A 21,154-nucleotide genomic window follows, 5' to 3' on the forward strand; every position below is an offset into this window, starting at 1 on the left:
TATTGTTGATTTAAACTCCAAAAAATGGATAAAATCAGTAACAAGATGCTCCTCGAGCTACCCAAAATTGCATTAAGAATAATCCTATTTATTTGAATATTATCCACCAGAATGGAAGGTTTCTTTAGATACAATGATACCTAAGCCGGGAAAAGATCACAGTAAAGTAGATGTATTCCAACTCATCAATTCGGATTTCGAGAAAAACATAACACCATAGAACAAACTCACAGGTTGGTAGAAATCATATCCAAGACATTTGAAGAAAAAAAATATTGTTCTGCACTCTTCATCGACGTTTCGCAAGCCTTCGACAAAGTATGGCATGAAGGATTATGCATGAAGGATTATGCTTCTAGAAAGTTATTTAAGTCATCGAAAGTTCGTTCTTAAAGAGGGAGACTTCATAAGTTCACCACAGCCTATTGAAGCAGGCGTACCCCAAGGAAGTATACTGGGTCCCTTCCTATATTTGCTATATACTTGTGATATTGGTTTAAAATGGTTTTTTGACACAGCGGACAAAATACTATATCAAAATATACTAATAGTAGAGCATAGAGTGCAAAATCATTAACTTCCAGTCAATTACTGTAGGGTATTAAAATGAATAATCATTATAAGAAAGACCTACCTAAATGTATTATTAACCTCTAGCTGTTTTTGTATTATAAAATTCATATTAAAAGTGTAAAGATACACAAGAGTAAAAAAAAGTAATAATGATGAAATAAGGGAAGTATAGCAAAATCTAATTTTATATATTTTTCATCATGCTAATTCTACATTGCTAGTTTTAATATGATTTCTGTAATATTAATTGAAATATCTTTAAAATTGGAATATAAATAAACCTATGATTGAAGCTAAAATTGCAGTATAAAATGACCTATGACTGAAGTTAAAATTAGAATATAAAATGATCTACGATTGGAGTATAAAACGATCTACTATTGCAGCCAAAATTGGGGTATGAAAAGACACCTACGATTGAACCTTAAATTGGTGTATAAAAATACCTATGACTGAAGCTAAAATTAGAATATAAAATGATCTACGATTGGAGCTATAATTGAAGAATAAATAGACCTACGATTGAATCTTAATTGGAGAATAAATAGACCTACGATTGAAGCAAAAATTGGAGTATAAAAAGACCTACGATTGAATCTTAATTGGAGTATAAATAGACCTACGATTGAAACTAAAATTGGAGTATAAAAATACCTATGACTGAAGCTAAAATTAGAATATAAAATGATCTACGATTGAAGCAAAAATTGGAGTATAAAAAGACCTACGATTGAATCTTAATTGGAATATAAATAGACCTACGATTGAAGCAAAAATTGGGGAATAAAAAGACCTACGATTAAAGCTAAAATTAGAGTATAAAAAGAACTACAATTAAAGTTAAAAATGGAGAATAAAAAGACCTACGATCAATGCTTAAATTGGAGTATAAAAAGAAATATGATAAAAGTTAAAATTGGAGTATAAAAATTCCTACTATTGAAGCTAAAATTGAGGTATAAAAAGACCTACGATTAAAGCTGAAATAGGAGTTCAGAAAGACCTACGATTGATGCTAGAATTGGTAATAAAAAGAGCTACAATTGAAGCTAAAATTGGAGTGTAAAAAGACCTACGATTGAAGCAAAAATTTAAGTAAAAAAGACCTACGATTGAAGCTAAAATTGAAGTAAAAAAGACCTACGATTAAAGCTAAAATTTGGAGTTCAGAAAGACCTACGATTGAAGCAAAAATTGGGTTATAGAAAGGCCTAAGATTAAACTAAAATTTCAGTATAAAAATCCCTACCATTGAAGCTAATTTTGCAGCTAAAAGCTTTGTTATATTAACTAAATATTTATCACATACCTATAGTTTTTTTGCTTCAGTCCAGCATTAAAATCGTATATTATGGAATTCAAAACCCACCTGTTCTATTCTATTCATTCAAATTACCCAGCAATGTTTTTAATATTATTTATTATAACACCTATCAAAAAAAAATATATTTATCTACCTCCCTTAGGTTTATTTCCCAATAGTTTTTTCTTTACTTGTTTGCCAAACCATCTAAATATGTATATGACTGAATGAGTGAGCGCACATTGAGTTTAGTTGTACAATATTTATATGTTTGTTTGTACTGTAGTTAGGTATATTCTGTTATTACTCGTTTTATTATTATTATTACTCAAAACTTGGTTTTTGTCGCGTTCACTGTTTTTTTTTCTATTCAAGTACTTTACAAGTGCACTTTCAGTGCAAATGTACCTAAACAAAATACAATGTATGTATATATGGTTTTGAAATGATCATAGTATGACGTATACAAACAATTGTATTTTGTGTTTGCTGTTCGTTCTCATTTCTGTTGTTTACTTTTATTTTTGGCATTTAATATTTTTAGAAGCTTAAATAATCATACTCTGCTACAACTGTTTCAATTTTGAGATGTGGGTCTTTATTGTTGTTGTCTTGTCTGTCTAAACAAAAAAAAAAATACTAAAATATTTCGAAATGCATTCGAAATGTTGCCATACGTGCTTAAATTTGTATATAGTTTTCTATTGGTGACAGGGGGATGGATGAGGAGTGCAAATATTATGCACTAGTTTTTATGAGTAATTTTTTGTTGTTTTATTTGGAAAATAGTTTTTGATTTTAAGTTTTATCTTTAAATTTGTGTTTTTACAATAAAGATAAAAAACAATATAGATTGAATGACAATCAATAAACAACAAAAAAGATATTGAAGACATGACTAATTAATATTGCAGAATATTTAATTTACGATGTGAAAATAATGACTCATGGCCAGCATAATTAAGCTAATATTTTGACAAAAGTAAAATTGCAAAATACAATTTTGTTGAACCTTTTTTGCCAATACCATAATAATGAAAATTTTTTAGATTGTTTTCTATTTTATAAATTGAAAACTAATTATGTTGTCCATTTTATGGTTAATGTAAGTAAATAAAATTATCAGGCCTGTCACACATTTTGTTTGGAATGGTTTCAATTCCGTAGCTTTTACTCCGATCGATTTCGTTTTAAGTTTTTCAGATTCCGTGTAACTTATTAATTCAAAAAATATTTAATAATTCAGTATTTCTGATTTTAATTTAACAACGTTTTTAATATTAAAACAAAAGTGAAGATTTTGGTACAGAAATTGATTAAAATGTTTAGAAAAACAAATAAATACAAAGAAATATGAATTCCACTTTGAAAACTGAAAGTGGTTTCATTCCGAAAGAAATTTTCGTTTTACTTTTTGTGAAAAAGCAAAATGCGGAATTAATTCCACTTCCGATCGGAATGAAATTGTGTGACATGTCTGTATATGTATGTAGGTATTTATTTCATTAAAGTTTTTCAAAAACTTTTAAAAAATGCTTATAAAATGATATTACAAACTGAATTGAGCTGTTGTCATAATCACAGCTTTGAATTAGTTAAATAACTTTAAGCTTAATTCATGAAAATCTTCAGAATTTAGAATTATGAATATCAGCAATTCATTTTATACAACCATTCCTAACAAAAATTATTTAGCTTCATTCATATTTCATATTTTTTTGAACCCTTCGCCATGTTTGGTAAAGGTATATAAGTTTGTAATTTCAACATTTTTCATTTTACATAAAGTACACATTCTGGATCGTTATATGTAGATAGCGGAGGCGAGATAGCCATGTCAGTCTGTCGTTTGAAATCAACTTCCGCTATATTCCCGTTTCGGTTGCTATTTAAAATTAAGAAATCGGCTCACAAATGGCGGAGATATAAGCAAAAAGTAATTGGTTACAAAGACCAGACATGGGGATCTCCTTGGAGTGACCCAATAACCGCCAACTCATTGATATGCAATTACAAATCTCCTCTCTCTTTCTTCGGACATCTTCCTCTTAACTTTTTAATCTTTCATTTCCATCTGCCCTTCTTTTTCTGCCTTTCTACTTTCAGGTAATACAAAGAGACCTACTGCCTGGACCCACGAGAGGTGCTCTTCTTTATTCACTTCGCGGTTGCCTGGAAACCTAACCTAACCTATGGCACAACAATAAGAGGTAGAATCATTAGAAAATACACTCATTAATACAATTCATGTAACGTCAAAGAAAAGAAAAAATCAAAATGTCTATGAAACGAATCCATTAAATATCGGTATTCGGGGTGTGCCATTTGTTAGGTGAAATCAAGGGCCCATATTGCCCAAACAAACATTATCAACAGAGAGTATTTGTGGATTTCAGCCAGTAAGATCCTTTTGTTTGTGCCCTATCGTGTTTTCAACAGACATAGCTAGATCGCCTTAGAATCATATTAGGACCTAGAATATACTATTTGATTATTCGACCAATATTTCGATATGTTACAAATAAAATGAATGATGGTGGCTATAAAAAAAGCGTTGAATTGTATTCATAGCAGGGGTAAATATTGAAAAGCTTCCCAAATGTTTCTACCTTGTGTATTATTGTACAATTGTATCCTGATCCAGATTATTTTTTGTAAAATATGTACGGTGTCGTAGCGTTGTATGTCGTAATTTTTTTTATTAATGTTTTGTTTTTGTTTCGAACAATTTATTGTGAACTGGACAATAGTTTTATTAAATTTGCTTACAGCTCGTAAAACGAAAATAATTAAAATATGTAGGTACATACATATAAAACATTAAAAAATAATTACCTTGTTATTTTAATACTGACAAATTAAATTTAAACTAAACTCAAAAAAAATATAACTAAAGAAATATGTTGTAGATACATATATGGACCAATAATTTTTTTTATAGTTTTAATCGAAAACTCGAACTGAATAAAAACGCGAATTAAAATTAAGTAAAAGGGGTCACCCAAAAAAAAAATGCAACAACAAAGATGTCTAAAAAGTCTAATCAATCATAAAAAACAATAACACTGAAATTTTCACCGATGTTTTTGTATAAATTTATTTATTTTTCGCATTTTTAATTTTTTTTTTTTGTTGTTTTCTTTTAATTATTTACGAGTTTTTCTTTATAATTTCCACTATGTATTTTGTTTGCTCACAGTGATTACCACACACACTCGCACAAAAATGACAATTGGACAAATATATTTTTGTTTATTTTTAATCTGTTTAGTTGTAAATGTTTATTTTTTATTAAAGCTTATTGTTTTTTCTTTTTAATATTAGTAAAAATTGTTGTTTTATGCAATTTATCCGTTTAATAAATGTTATTTTTTTTGAGGACGACAACTTTTTCTAAATTTGTTTTTCTTTTCTGATTGACTGACTGACTCAAAGCGAATTCATACAAGGTGGTGTCAGTTCTACAAAAACAACGATTGGTCTTAACAATGTCAAAAAACCAAAATGAAAAATTAAACAAATAGGTATTTGAACTTAGATAAGTGTAGATAATTGAATAGTGAGGGCTTTACTTATTTATGTGAACAATAAATATTTTGTTAATAAGCTTAGAATATGTAGATATTTAAATATAAAAATAAGCTTTGAGAGTTGTTAGAACCAAAAAGCGAAAAAAAAATTATCAGCTGTTTGACTGACTCCACCTTGTATAAATTCGACTTTACTACTACTTTATCTACACCAACAAGCAGGGTTGCATTAAAGTGTAACAAATAGGCATTTAGCGATTTTTTAGTGATATTTTTCAAAACTTTGCGATTTGAAAAGTTTACTTTAATTTATTATAATTAAATAATTATCTGTATTCCTCACTCTCCAATAAACTCAGACTAGTGGCAAGAAAAATTTTCAGTGTGTATTTATCTTGGCATAAATCAATGAGCGAAACAGCTTGCATTTTTATAATTTTTTTGGGGTTGAAAACGTTAAAATTTTTGCCTGCACCCTCTTAGTTTAAGAGTTATAGGAATTTAAAGTCAATACATATATTAGTAAATTTTTCATATATTTGGAAAACATTCTCATCGTTGAATAGTGCTTCACAATACTTTTAATATGATATATAATATGGCCCAGTTTATTAATATTGTGAACCAAAAATATCTTTTTGAGTTTATATGACAGTACTTTAGAAAATGTTGATATGTATATAGAAAAAGTGATTTTAGCGAAGCCGGTGTTCGATACACCCCAGAGTTTAAAGCCCTTCGCAATACAGAAAATATGAATATTAACAGAAAAACAATTATGAAAATATAATTTGTTACGGGGATCTTGATTTGTTCCTTTATCTTTGATACAACCATCATTATATTTAATTTATTTCAATTTAAGATAATGATAAAACATAATTGGCCTTATAGTAAATTAGGCAGTAAATCCGAAAAAAATCGAATACATACATCCATAGTTGAAAAAGTCGACTTTTCAGAAAAGTCAACTTTGTGTTAATGGGGTATAATAATTATTTGGACTGCATATTTCTATAAAAATATCCAAAACTTCATGTTTTTCCAAAACTTTATAGCAAGTTGATCCTTGAGCAAACTCAAGGTGTCATATTATGAAAGCGATTTATTTTCACTGCCTTGGTATGAGGTTTGACGTTATTATAGAAATTGGTAATCTATTGGTCGTAATATGCGACTGCTACGAGAAGTGCAAAATCCCATAGGCAAACTGATGTTACTTCGATTGCTGCAAAGTTTTATAAAAATATCCAAAGCTTCATGTTTTTCCAAAAGTTTAGAGCAGGCTGGTCCATCAGCAAATTGTTGCGGTGTCATAGCAAGAAAACGAATTTTTTTCACTGCCTCTTTCAACAAATGCTCATCATTTATAGATTGCTTAGTATCCATTGAGCATTTGATATTAAAGTCTCCTTCTAAATTAGGCGATGGCAATGTGTTTAGGAAGACTTCTTTATCGGCCACTAAACCTCCATTAGTAGACACCGTGGAGTTATGATTATTCCTCTCATTAGCTGTCTGCATAGATGTCTCTCTGAGTAGTCCTTTATGTTTAGCTAATCTTGATAAAGCATTAAATAAATCCACTTCGGAGCCAATATTCAATTTGTCTTGATCAAGAATTACCATTAGTGTGGACATTTTAATGTTCATAAAGCTGGGTTGAGCCAAAACATCGCGAGTTAGAGTTCTTATTAACTACGTGTATTAAATGCAAGAATTTATTCAATTTATACATAACTCTAAATTTTATTTTCCAACTTACCTGCAAACATTTCAGTTTCAGACTTGACTCATCGTAAAATTCTGCAAACTCGTATGCCATGCATACATTTTTCGGACTTAAGTTAGAACTCATAAAGCGAGTACATTCTTCTAACAATTGACTCAACATATATTTCTTTGCTGCAGAATACAACTGGAAGGCCATGTCGATTGAACTAATATTAACACAGTCTGTGTAAATATGTTCTAACATGGATTGGAAAATAGCTGGCTGAATATCTGGTATAATAATAGGCTTATTTTTATCTGCCAGTTGTCCATAAAACATTCGCTCAAATACAGGTGAAGCCGTTGCCAAAATTAGTTTATGACTTACAATTGCTTTTCGATTTGGTGGTGAATCACCAACCAGGAAATGACAATCGGTATACTTTTTTGTCTGAAACAAATGATAGACGCGATTATTGAGTCCTTTAAATTTATCTTGCCAATCGGATTCCATCGTTAAAAATAGTTTTCAGTATTTTAAGCTCTTTAACTAAAGATATTTACATATGTATGTACATATATTGGAATACTGAACACGGTATACTCAAGTATGATCACCAAATAAACCAAGGCGAATTTATATATAAATGTATATAAATTTGCCTTGAAATAAACCAAAGCTTGATATATTAAGGTGACCATACGTACTCTTTTTTAGAGGACAATCATATATCTGGCTGTCCCAAAAAATATAGAATATTTCGCTATCTTTCCATTAGAAATTCCAAATATTGAAAAATTTTACATTTGACCTTCATGATTTAAAGGTTAACGTTTTCCGATTTTAGTAAAAGTTTCAGACTATATTTAAAATTACCTAGACTATAATATTCTGAACAGGTTTTACTTAAAATTAATAACAGTTAGGAAATTGGGCTCCTTCGATAAAGATATGGCCAAAATAATAGGTTTTCTCGAAAATCTCAGAATTTAAATAGCAGGTACTGAAAAACTTTAGGAAAAACTATTATATTGTCAATAAATATATTGAAACTGCCGTTAAAAAAATTATTATTTTGGTATGTAGCCTATTCGCAAATAAAAATAATTTGCTATTAACTAACCCCCATATGCATAAACAGTTTATAAATTTATCAAAGTTTTATGAAACAGATTTTGTATGGAAATTTTGTTTTATAAACCTTTGATAAATTTATAAACTGTTTATGGTTACGGAAAATTTTTATTTTTTTAAATGCAAAAATGAAAGAATTAAAAATTTATGTTTGTAAAACAATCCAATTAATGAATTAAAAAACGAAAAAAAATCTTATTTGCAAATAGTGTCGTTAATCAGGAATTGTTTTCGTGAGTTAGCTATTTACAAATAAAAAATTAATTCATTGTAATTTACTCTACTTTTAATAAATTTATTTGCGAATAACCACCAAAAGATTTGTTTTACTGTAATTTTCATTAATATAAGTAAATCTACTTATTTCTGTAACATAATGCAGAAAGTTAAGGAGTTTCCCAAATTTATTTCATATATACTACGTTTATACGTAGCCTATTCGCAAATAAAAATAATTTGCAGTTAACTAACTCTCTGTTTATAGTCACTTATTTTTTTAAATGCAAAAATGAAAGAATTAAAAATTCTTGTTTGTCTTACAATTCAATTAATGCAAAAACGCAATGAAATGTTTAAAATATGTTTAAAATCCAATTTGCAAATAGTGTCGTTAATCAGGAATTGTTTTCGTGAGTTAGCTATTTGCAAATAAAAAAAATAATTCACTGTTCATACGGCAAATTTTTCTAATTACAATATTTTTATTTGCGAATAAGCCAGCGTATAAACGTAGTAATAAATTGTGAAATTTTGCATATATGTATCTGACCTTTGACCTCGACGCGCGTCCCGAAATCATTGTCCGATTTTCAGATTTTTGTTTATTAAGACATTTTTAAAATAGTATTTCATTGTGTTTTTGCATTAACTGGATTGCAAGACAAATATGAATATTAGATTCTATCATTTTTGCATTTAAAAAATAAAAAATTTATCATATTTTGTTCAAAAACATTACTACCAAATTATTAAAGTTTACCAAAAACAAAAATTTTCCAACTTATAAACGTGAGTTAGTTAATTGCAAATAATTTTTATTTGCGAATAGGCTACGTACAAGGCGAATCTATAGAAGGTATAGATTCGCCTTGGGCTACGTATAAACGTAGTATATGTTAGCATATGACAGGTTTATGGAAGCAACTTCAAAAGGGAATTAAGAAAAACAAGTAAGAGAGCTATCATGGCGTAAAGATTATAACATGGTGTAATGATATACAAGGTGACATTAATCAAACAGCTGATTATTTTTTTGCTCGAGTTTGTTTACAACTTTAATCTTGTCAAAATTTTTTTTGCTGTAGTTTGTATGCATTATGTCAGCTGTTTTTGACAAACTTATATACACTGATGGACAAAAGTCACCGCCATTTTCCTTTAGAATGTTTAAAGGACTACCACGTTATAAATATATGTAATTGAAACACAAAATTTTATTTTTTCAACAAAAACAATAATTCATTTTAATTATACTTCTGTTAAAACAAGTCTTTTTAACTTAACCTAATTTACAAAAACGTAGCGTGGCGATCCTTTATACATCCTAAAGGGGAAATGGCGGTGAATTTTGTCCACCAGTGTATACCCTGGTGGACAAATCGTCTGAACTGAGATTAAAGTTCCGCAGCTGAGTGATAAATACATTTCGGCGTTCTCTGCAAAATCCCATAGGCATAGGATAATCGTCATTAATTTCACTGAACATATTGATAGAAATATCAACAATTTCATGTTTTTCCAAAAGTTTAGAGCGAGCTGGTCCTTGAAAAAACTCTTTCGGTGTCATAGAAAGAAAACGAATTTGTTTCACTGCCTCTTTCAACAAATCCTCGTCATTTATAAATTGCTTAGTATCCATTGAGCATTTGATATTAAAGTCTCCTTCTAAATTAGGCGATGGCAATGCGTTTAGGAGGACTTCTTTATCGGCCACTAAACCTCCATTAGTAGGCACCGCGGAGTTATGATTATTCCTCTCATTAGCAGTCTGCATATGCGTGTCTCTAAGTAGTCCTTTATGTTTAGCTAATCGTGATAAAGCATTAAATAAATCCAATTCGGAGTCAATATTCAAACTGTATTGACCAAAAATGAATATTAGTGTAGACATCTTAATATCCATAAAGCTGGGTTCAGCCAAAACTTCGCGAGTTCGACTAAGTATTAGCTAAGAGTATTAAATGCATGAATTTATTAAATTTATACATACAACATATCTTCAAAAATTGTTTTACCAACTTACCTGCAAACATTTCTGTTTCAGACTTGACTCATCGTAAAATTCTGCAAACTCGTATGCCATGCATACATTTTTCGGACTTAAGTTAGAAATCATAAAGCGAGTACATTCTTCTAACAATTGACTCAACATATATTTCTTAGCTGCATAATACAACTGGAAGGCCATGTCGATTGAACTAATATTAACACCGTCTGTGTAAATATGTTCTAACATGGATTGGAAAATAGCTGGCTGAATATCTGTTATAACAATAAGCTCACTTTTATCTGCCACTTGGCCATAAAACATTCGCTCAAATACAGGTGAAGCTAATGCCAAAATTAGTTTATGACTTGCAATTGTTTTTTGATCTGGTGGTGAATCACCAACCAGGAAATGACAATCGGCCAACTTATCCGTCTGCAATAGATGCAAGATGCGTTCATTGAGTCCTTTAAATATATGTTGCCAGTCGAATACCATTGTTATAAATTAGTTTCAGTATTAATTTTAAGCACTTTAACTAAATATGTATATTTAATTGGAATATTCAACACGGTATACTTAATTATGATTACCCAATAAACCAAAGTACAATATAATTAATAACGAAAACAATATCCGATTATAATATTGAAAATATTGAAAACGTTATTGTGGTACTCGTGATACATGTTTAGTTCAAGGCGAATTCATTATAAGGTGAGAGATATTCTACAACAAGTACAAAAACCACAAACAATTTGTGTTTGTTTATGTTGGCTGGAACTGTCAAAGTTTGCCTTTTGTTCTTGTAGCTTACATTTGATGTTGTATTCGCAACAACAAACAATAGTCAATTTGACTGCTGGAGGCTCTAAACAAGTGAGTCTGAGAATGAATAGGCCTTGAGTTATATTAAGGCTTATTAATCAGATGAGAGTTTTTCGGCAACAAATACAACAGACAAAATTCATGCATTGGTTTTTCGGAGGATTCTATCTACAGCTATTCATCCGATTTTATTTAAAACACAATTTTATGTATTTTACTGGATTTATTTTCAAAACTAAATTAAACAAATTTTTAGTTATCTATTATTTTTAATTTAAAATAAATATTTTTGACAACAAAAACTATTTTTTTTTTGAGTATTTACTTAAAAGTATTACCACAATTAACAACTAAATAATTACAAATTAATAAATATAAAAAACAATACAATTCGAAATCGATTATCACCTAGATGATACCATTTGGTTTATTGGGATGCATTGATTGTTGGGGGTTTCCCCATTTTTTAAATCTGTAAAAAATCTTTACCAAGGCGAATTCATACAAGGTGCTATCAGTTCTACAATTTGGAGATGAGAGAATGAGTGTTTTTTCTTTTTATGAATACGCACATGGTAATAAACTGATAATTTTTTAATGACTGAAATAGTAAAACTTTAATTTCTCAATTCAATGGGAAGTGAGTTCCATAACCTGCACTTCCTTATTAAAAATGATCTCTCAAATGTCGAATTAGATATCCTGGGCAGCATTAAGCAAGGATTCCGAGTAGAATGAGGTAACCTGAAAATACATGCTGGTGATTCAGTCCTCATTATACGATACATAACAATCAAATTATGAACACACAGTCCGCTACTAAATTCTACATATGTACCTATAATTTTTTTTTAAATTTTTACTAAAATATTCCGTTTGTAAGAAATACATTTTAAATTTGATTTATTTTGGGAGCGTTTTTATACCCTACACCACCATAGTGGGGAGAAATCTCTTCAAATTCCAATAGGATATCAAATACTGATTAAACTTTCATTCATAACATCCTCCACAATGACATTCCCAATCCAAATTTAAACATTAATTTTCCCAAATTATTTTCAAATAAAAAAAATAAATCAATTTGTTTTGATTTTTAAAAAATATTTTTAAAAACGTCGGCTTTATTTACACACATTTGCATTAAATTAGAAGTTCCTGGAAAGCAAAAAAAAAAAATTGTAAACAAAAAATTAGTCTCCATATGACAGCATCAACAATTTCTAAAATCCGTTCCATGCACGGAGACACAACTTACTTGGTGATCAAACCGTCCTTCTTGGCCAAACGGACAATACAATCATCGGATTCACCCATACGACGGATTTCACCGCAGATAGCATAGGTCTTGGAACCTTCGGTCATACGGCCAGTTTCTACATCAACATCTACAAGGCTGATTTGAACGGAAGCATGATCCTTAGCGTGGATGATTCTGTTGGAGGCAGAGCTGTAACATAAATAATATTTTATTTTTTTTTTATTCTTAATTTTTTAAAAAAATTTCTTTTATGCCCCTAAAACAAGAACACGTGTTATAAACTTACCATTTGCGGGGCACGTACAAATCAACATTCTCACCGGCGTCGTTCTCCATTGTGTTTTATCTAATTTTTTTTGAAAAACATTTTATTATTCATTGCTCATTCATATGTTTTTGCAAAATTCATTTATTTAAAATGCATTTAACTTACTTTTTTTTTTGTAGATTTCACAAAATACGTGAACACTCGTACAAGGAGTTAAAAAAGAAAAGAAAGATTTTTAAGGTTGGCAGCACTGAGTTCATACACACTGAAGTTGGCTGCAGTTGCTGAATTGTGCGGAATACGTGGAAAAAAGTGTAGTAGATACCAAATACAACTCTGGGTGGGAAATTTTGTTTTTTGACACACAGAAAAGTAGGCAATGGATTTTTCGTTTAGAGAAAATATCAATGAATTAAACACAAATTCCGTTAAAAAATAAAATTTGACAAGGTAATGAATATTTTTTCATCCTAAAAGTGGATAGTGTTTTTTTTGAAGTGACGGCTTAATTCACGTTATGTTTTTAGTATAAAATTATAGAGATTTAAAGTATTTTTCAATATTTATTACTTTGACTTTTTAAATTGATATCTTTTTGTCTCTTTTCAAAAACATTTGGAATAATAAAAATTTCTTTATTTTTTAACAATCTGTTTTTCGAACCGTGTGTGCCGTTTTTACCCTGAAATATTGTTATACACAAAATTTTCTATAGAAAATATTGTTATGCACAAGATTTTCTATAGAAAATATTGTTAAGCACAAGATTTTCTATAGAAAATATTGTTATACACAAGATTTTCTATAGAAAATATTGTTATGCACAAGATTTTCTATAGAAAATATTGTTATACACAAGATTTTCTATAGAAAATATTGTTATGCACAAGATTTTCTATAGAAAATATTGTTATACACAAGATTTTCTATAGAAAATATTGTTATACACAAGATTTTCTATAGAAAATATTGTTATACACAAGATTTTCTATAGAAAATATTGTTATACACAAGATTTTCTATAGAAAATATTGTTATACACAAGATGTTCTATAGAAAATATTGTTATACACAAGATGTTCTATAGAAAATATTGTTATACACAAGATTTTCTATAGAAAATATTGTTATGCACAAGATTTTCTATAGAAAATATTGTTATGCACAAGATTTTCTATAGAAAATATTGTTATGCACAAGATTTTCTATAGAAAATATTGTTATGCACAAGATTTTCTATAGAAAATATTGTTATGCACAAGATTTTCTATAGAAAATATTGTTATGCACAAGATTTTCTATAGAAAATATTGTTATGCACAAGATTTTCTATAGAAAATATTGTTATGCACAAGATTTTCTATAGAAAATATTGTTATGCACAAGATTTTCTATAGAAAATATTGTTATGCACAAGATTTTCTATAGAAAATATTGTTATGCACAAGATTTTCTATAGAAAATATTGTTATGCACAAGATTTTCTATAGAAAATATTGTTATTTACAAGATTTTGTATGGATGTCAAATTAATAGCTTGTTATTTGAAATTTAATCACAAAGGAGGATCAGAGTCTTATGGCCCCAAATTGGGGTACCTGTCAAATTTTTGATGCCAAATTTTTCATTCTTTTAAGTATTTTTTTTTAATTTTCCTAAATATCTTCCTTATTGTGCAATTAGAAATAAAATTTGTGTTATTGGTTGGTGTCATTAAGTTCTTTTTCAACAATTTTCTTCTCTCATATTTACTGTTGCTTTTTCTGCTAGCGTTATCGCACAATATGGCAACATACAAATTTCCTGTCACATTTTATATGTTTTTGTTATTTGTATGTACGTATGTACCTACACTTGTCGTGTTGTGTCAGTCACTGACACATTCAGTAAAAATTTTGATTTACATTTGTGTTGTGGTGTATTGTTTTTTTGTTGTGTTTGTAGAAATTTTAAGCAAAAACCAATAAAATATAAAATATTGTGCCTAAAAATATGCAACGTTATGGTGAAAAGGTAAATAATTCAAAAAATAAATTTAAAGAAAAACATACATATATCTTATAAAATCAATTAGAAAAAAAATAGAACATTTCAATACATATTTACAAAAAAAAACAATATTTATTAAAATTATGAACCCTCTTTCTATTTTTAACTTTATATAATAATCTGCCTTTAGTACATAACTCCCTCTCCACTAAAAGTATACTTTAAATTAAACAGTTCATGTTTTTTACAACTTCAAAAATATCGATTTTAGTTTAATGCTTCTTTCAGCATTAAATATAAATCATTCTCCCTCCTGCTTTATTTTGTTGTTGTTGTTGTTGTGCTGTTGCTCAAAGGAGTCATAGAACTTTTAATAATGTGTAATGTGACGTGTTGTATGCGTGTTTTGTTGTTGTTTTTGCTGCTCTCAGAGAAAAACTTGTTTTCGTAAGTGATTTAGTTTATGTAGTTGCTGTTGTGTAGTTTATTTTTTTTCTCAGACCTGTTTTTTACTCACACAACAATAATAAAGTTTAATGTGTGGCTGGCTGGTCATGTTTTTAACATTTTCTATGTGGCATGCTTTAAGGCGCAGAATGCAATTATGTGTAATTTTAAACAACTTGTGAAAACATGCTATTTTTTTTTTGATTCAAAAATAAAAAAGGTTTGAATTGTAAATGTGATTTAATGTAAAAGGAGACAGTATGTAGTTATGGCTGGAACATTAAAAATACATCATCTACTAAATAAAAATAAGGCAATTAATTAGGGGCAAAATGCTAGTTTGCAATTTTATTTAATGCAGAAAAGTTTACATTTTAATGGAAAAAACTTCAATTAAACTTAACAAGTTACGAATTTAACATTTTTGCAAATAATATTTAAAGAATTGAATTTAATCTTCATTGATTTTCAGTCAAAATAACTCAATAAACAAATCTTGTGTAGAACCGTATTTTCTACAGAAAAATGTGAGGAAAATAGTAGCTTCTATAGAAAATATTGTGTATAACAGAACATATTTTCTTGGTCCTTCAAATTATTATTTTTTTAAAAATATGTCCGATAATATCTTTTCTAAATCATTCATTTTCAACTATTATTTCGCTCAAAATGGACAGCGAAAAAATTAAGTGAACAAATATTTAAAAAAAATCCAATAAGAACTTTCAAAAAATAGCTAAAGATCTGAAGGTACATCGTCAGACTGCTTCTAAAGCCATTAAACAGTATAACGAAGACTTGAACATTGAAAGAAAACCTGGATCAGGAAGAAAAAAAGCTCTAACAGATATTCCTAAGGCAAAAGAAGTCGAACAACTCTTTCGAAGAGCACCGAACACTTCTATCAGAAAAGTAGCTTGTACAGTTAAATGCTCTGATTCTTTTGTGAGTAGAGCCAAAGCTAAATGCTGGGCTGAAGTCGTATAAAGTTCAGAAAGTTCCAGATGGCAATGCGTTAAAGAACTTAGAAGCAAAAAAACAAGCGAAAAAATGTAGGTCAAATTTTTTTTAAAAAAAATACAGCTGAAACTTATGTACTGGCAGATTTTTTATAACTTCCGGGTCAAGATTTTTATGTGGCTAAATGTTCAAGAATAATACTGGACTAAAAACAACAAACAAAATTCCCAAGAAGTTTCTTGCGCGGCTAGCCATTTGCAGTTGTGTCAAAATAAGTCATTCATTTGTGATATCAGGCACGATAAACACAGAAATATATTGTTACGTTTTAACCTTTTCAAAACGTTGGTTTATTTCCTTTAAATAAACCGGATACTTTTGATTGCAAATAAAAGCCTTTTAGTAGTTTAAAAATTGTAACAAATCTGTATTTATTTAAAATGTACAACAACAGAATTAAATAGTCGCTTAGTGTTTATAAATTCGCAGAAATTCACACTTTATAATGTACACACTTTATAATGTACAAGAATTCACTGGAAAATACAGCACACTGATAAACTCACTCACGACTGCTATTTATAACACTGCCATCTGCACTCTAGATTGTTCTTTAACTGTAAAATCTCGTATATTCGAAACCTAGAGCTATCGAATACACACGCCATCTCTGGCGAACTTTCTACAATGTTCTTTAACTGTCAAAACTCGAATTCGAATATACGAGTCACAGCAAACATTCTGCCTTGCCATACTTACGATCAATGATCAACTCAAAGCTTTTATTTAATGTTAATAATGCCCACAGATATGTTACAGTTTGCGAAGCACTGCTTTCAAATAGCATTATGCTACTTTAAATCAGCCGTTAAAATCGTTATATTTGAATTCAAGTACAATTTCATAACAATATATTACGGAGAGACTACAAAAACGGCTTTTATCTTTCTTATAACAGCAATAATGTCAATTTTATACCACGGGAGGCAAATCCATCCAACTGCTCAGAACTTCGGCCTGTGGAAAGGTATTGGGCTCTTGTAAAAAATAATTTAATAACACAGAAAATGTACGATTGTAAGCAACTATAAAATCATTAATGACGAAACAAAATAACAACAGACTGGATCTAATGGCAACATCGTACAAGGAGACGCACGATACTCCAATAACTAGGACAGTGCAATTTTACATGGGATTGAGATGCTTTGTGGAAGACAACTGCTACCAAGAGGTGTAGTGGAGAAAAAAGATACCAATCAGCCTGAACATGAATAAAAAAATACACGGAAGTCTTTTCCCTTTTCCCATTTTTCCTATTCAAATTTAGTGTCAACAACTAAGAGAGTTATATTCGGCTGTGCCGAATCTTATATACACTTCACCAAATTATACTTCAAAATAAAAATTTTAAATATTTTTAAGAAAAACAAAATTATTTTTTTTCTACGTTGTTTTTTGCATTTTTGGGAAAAAAAAATTTTCGAATTGTTTTTTTAAATTTTTTAAATTTTAAAATTTTTTTTTAATATTTAGCGCAAAAAAACTTTTTGGTGAAAAAAAAAAAATTCGGGATAAAAAATATTTTTTCCGATTTTGACCCATTGTAGGTCCAACTTACGTCGTTGCAAAGGCCTTTGATATATCTATCATTAGATATCCACATTGTCTATATTAATGACTTTGTAATCCAGATATAGGTCAAAAATAGATAAAAAATCGAGGTTGTCCTGTTTTCTTCCTTATATCTCAGCCATTTGTGGACCGATTTTCTCGATTTAAATAGCAATCGAGCCGGAAGAATTCCGGAGATATTGATGTGTGAATCGTGTATGTAAGTTTGGGGACTTTGGAAAGTTGATTTCAACAAAAAGGCGGACATGGCTTAATCGACTCCGCTATCTATAAGGATCCTGAATGTATATACTTTATAGGGTCAGAAAATTATATTGTGGAAATTACAATCGGAATAACAAACTTATTTACCCTTCTCACGAAGGTGAAGGGTATAAAAATGGGGAAAAAAACAACTCCCGCGTATTTATACCCTACACCACCATAGTGCGTTTGTGCAGATGTTTGTAACGTCCAAAAATATTGGTCTAATACCCACCTTAAAGTATGTATACCGATCGACTTAGAATCACTTTCTAAGTCGGTTAAACGATTTCCGTCCGTCCGTCTGGCTGGTTGTCTGTCCATGTCAACCTTGTGCGCAAAGTACAGGTCGCAATTTTGAAGATATTTCGATCAAATTTGGTACATATAATTTGCCTGAAATCGGTCCATTATTTCACCTAACCCCCATACAAATGCCCTCCCGTAATTGGACTTTATCGGTCATAAATGTTTAATTTATATACAAATTTCGCTCCAAATAAGTTTTGTATATACAAAATTCATGTCACCAAATTTTGTTACGATCGGTCCATAATTACTCATAGCTTCCATATAGACCCGCTTCCAAAAATCACTTTAACGTGCATAAATATCTTAAAAATGTTGGCATACACACAAAATTAATGGTGATCGGTCCATAATTGGCCATATTATTGAAATTTTAAAAGAAAAATGTTTTTACTCATTTACTTATTGTAGGGTATTATATGGTCGGGCTTGACCGAACATACTTTCTTACTTGTTTTTATTCATGATATTTTTCTGGCTCACTCTTTATAAATGAAATTGCTATATAATTTCTTGTGTATAACTGTTTTTTCTATATAAAATCGTGTGTATAACCATATTTCCCATAGAAAATCATCTGTATAACAGTATTTTCCATACAAAATCTTATGTATAGCTTTATTTTCTATAGAAAATCTTGTGCATAACAATATTTTCTATAGAAAATCTTGTGCATAACAATATTTTCTATAGAAAATCGTGTGCATAACAATATTTTCTATAGAAAATCTTGTGCATAACAATATTTTCAATAGAAAATCTTGTGCATAACAATATTTTCTATAGAAAATCTTGTGCATAACAATATTTTCTATAGAAAATCTTGTGCATAACAATATTTTCTATAGAAAATCTTGTGCATAACAATATTTTCTATAGAAAATCGTGTGCATAACAATATTTTCTATAGAAAATCTTGTGCATAACAATATTTTCAATAGAAAATCTTGTGCATAACAATATTTTCTATAGAAAATCTTGTGCATAACAATATTTTCTATAGAAAATCTTGTGCATAACAATATTTTCTATAGAAAATCTTGTGCATAACAATATTTTCTATAGAAAATCTTGTGCATAACAATATTTTCTATAGAAAATCTTGTGCATAACAATATTTTCTATAGAAAATCTTGTGAATAACAGTATTTTGTGTAGAAAATCTTGCGTATAACAAATCCTGTTGAACAGTATTTTTTTGTTGAAAATCTTGAGTATAACAGTATTTTCTATAGAAAATCTTGCGTATAACAGTATTTTCCATACAAAATCTTATGTATAGCAGTATCTTCTGTAGAAAATCTAGTGAATAATTGAGTATAACAGTATTTTCTATAGAAAATCTTGTGTATAACAGTATTTTCTAAACAAAATTTCATGTAGAACAGGAGAGTATTTACTATAGAACGTATAGATGAGTTTTTCACTTGCCCTGTGAATGGTCAGCTCTTTATTTGTTGATATACAGACTTCTGAATATATATATAATGAACGATCTAATATAGACAACAGGGATTAAATTGTAGGACTTTATTGGATATCTGAATGCGACAGGTTGGATCTAGAACTAAATTAATGAGTTTAACTTGTTACAAATTAGTTTGTCTAAAATTTTATGCAATATTTAGTGAAATGGTCTTAAAAATTTTAAAATTGTCTCTCAATTTCTTCACTGAAATGTTAAAGTTTCCACAATTCTAATCAATTTTACATTAATGTCATCAATTATAGAGAATCTATAATAATAAAAAAACCAAAACTTTTCATTCCGGTTTTTTTTTATTATTTTCAAATATATTTTTTCCGTTAATCTATTTTCACAGTTGCCAGCGCTTGCTGTGTTGTTCTTTACATGTTGCAGTTGTTGTTATTGTTGTTGTCAAACAACATTATTGAAAGTTCTATAATTTTTATTTATATATTTTGTTTGTTGTAGTAGTTGTTGTTTTTGGCTTCTACAAGCAATTTTCACTGTCATCTTCATCAAACATACCACAACAGACAGAATAAAACAAGTAAGAAAGTGTAGACGCTGAAGATCGACCATATTATGCCCTACACATTCAGAGAATACGTGGAAGTAAATTATATAGAATATTGTGTAATACACAAGATTTTCTATAAAAAATTGTGTTATACTACAGATTTTTTAAAGAAAATTGTGTTATACTAAAGATTTTCTATAGAAAATTGTATTATGCACAAGTGATTCTATGGAAATTTGAGTTATGAACAAGATTTTCAATAGAAATTACTGTTGCACACAAGATTTTATAAAGAAAATACTGTTATACACAAGATTTTCTATAGCTAATTCTGTTATACAGAAAATTTTCTATAGACAATACTGTTCAATACAAGACATTATATAGAAAATTCGTTTTAGTACAAGATTTTCTAAAGAAAATACTGTTATACAGACGATTTTCTATAGACAATAATGTTCTACACAAGACATTATATAGAAAATTTAATTAAACACAAGACTTTCTAAACTGTTATACACAACATTTTCTAAAGAAATGTTGTACACAAGATTTTCAATAGAAAATACTGTTCTACGCAAGACATTATATAGAAAATTCGTTTTACTACAAGATTTTCTAAAGAAAATACTGTTATACACAAGATTTTTTTAAAAAAAGTATATAGAAAATTCAATTAAACACAATACTTCCTAAACAAGATGTTCTAAAGAAAATACTGTTGTGCACAAGATTTTCAATAGAAAATTCTGTTATATAGAAGATTTTC

The 21,154-nt window shown here is 29.0% G+C and overlaps 4 protein-coding genes across 5 annotated transcripts in view; all 4 read right to left on the reverse strand.

Annotated features, from left to right (window-relative positions):
- LOC135951815 (uncharacterized) overlaps positions 1-5,226 on the reverse strand; it is a 43,713-nt gene extending 38,487 nt beyond the window's left edge. Inside the window, exon 1 of the mRNA XM_065501546.1 lies at positions 4,712-5,226. The gene's annotated coding sequence lies outside the window, so the exon portion shown is untranslated. The remainder of the gene's footprint in view (positions 1-4,711) is intronic.
- Positions 5,227-6,297: 1,071 nt separating this feature from the next.
- On the reverse strand, positions 6,298-7,652 carry LOC135952038 (BTB/POZ domain-containing protein 6-like). Its single transcript, XM_065501816.1, has 2 exons — positions 7,172-7,652; positions 6,298-7,104 (listed from the first exon to the last, which is right to left on the reverse strand). The coding sequence occupies exons 1-2, from the start codon at positions 7,631-7,633 to the stop codon at positions 6,547-6,549; spliced, it is 1,020 nt and encodes a 339-aa protein (XP_065357888.1). The 5' UTR covers positions 7,634-7,652; the 3' UTR covers positions 6,298-6,546.
- Positions 7,653-9,797: 2,145 nt separating this feature from the next.
- On the reverse strand, positions 9,798-10,958 carry LOC135950869 (BTB/POZ domain-containing protein 3-like). The gene is made up of 2 exons (XM_065500393.1): positions 10,497-10,958; positions 9,798-10,421 (listed from the first exon to the last, which is right to left on the reverse strand). The coding sequence occupies exons 1-2, from the start codon at positions 10,956-10,958 to the stop codon at positions 9,798-9,800; spliced, it is 1,086 nt and encodes a 361-aa protein (XP_065356465.1).
- Positions 10,959-12,392: 1,434 nt separating this feature from the next.
- Positions 12,393-13,084, reverse strand: RpS21 (ribosomal protein S21). Of its 2 annotated transcripts, XM_065501550.1 has the most exons (4): positions 12,983-13,075; positions 12,836-12,894; positions 12,547-12,738; positions 12,393-12,446 (listed from the first exon to the last, which is right to left on the reverse strand). In XM_065501550.1, exons 2-4 carry the CDS (start codon positions 12,883-12,885, stop codon positions 12,437-12,439), a joined length of 252 nt encoding a protein of 83 aa, XP_065357622.1. In that variant the 5' UTR covers positions 12,886-12,894; positions 12,983-13,075; the 3' UTR covers positions 12,393-12,436. The 2 variants fall into 2 exon arrangements, with proteins under 2 accessions (XP_065357622.1, XP_065357623.1); XM_065501551.1 differs by lacking the exon at positions 12,393-12,446 and having other exon boundaries at positions 12,543-12,738; positions 12,984-13,084.
- Positions 13,085-21,154: the final 8,070 nt, after the last annotated feature.

The sequence above is a fragment of the Calliphora vicina genome, chromosome 2, assembly GCF_958450345.1.
Source record: "Calliphora vicina chromosome 2, idCalVici1.1, whole genome shotgun sequence".
Classification (NCBI taxonomy): Eukaryota; Metazoa; Arthropoda; class Insecta; order Diptera; family Calliphoridae; genus Calliphora; species Calliphora vicina.

What these genes read in the sequence shown, in the direction of transcription:
- LOC135952038 (XM_065501816.1), bottom strand. Translation starts at nt 7,633, where the DNA reads ATGGAATCCGATTGGCAAGATAAATTTAAAGGACTCAATAATCGCGTC. An exon ending in TGAAACTGAAATGTTTGCAG is followed by an intron (nt 7,105 to 7,171) that starts GTAAGTTGGAAA and finishes TAATACACGTAG; the next exon opens with TTAATAAGAACTCTAACTCG.
- LOC135950869 (XM_065500393.1), bottom strand. Translation starts at nt 10,958, where the DNA reads ATGGTATTCGACTGGCAACATATATTTAAAGGACTCAATGAACGCATC. An exon ending in TGAAACAGAAATGTTTGCAG is followed by an intron (nt 10,422 to 10,496) that starts GTAAGTTGGTAA and finishes TAATACTCTTAG; the next exon opens with CTAATACTTAGTCGAACTCG.
- RpS21 (XM_065501550.1), bottom strand. Translation starts at nt 12,885, where the DNA reads ATGGAGAACGACGCCGGTGAGAATGTTGATTTGTACGTGCCCCGCAAA. An exon ending in TTGTACGTGCCCCGCAAATG is followed by an intron (nt 12,739 to 12,835) that starts GTAAGTTTATAA and finishes TTTATGTTACAG; the next exon opens with CTCTGCCTCCAACAGAATCA.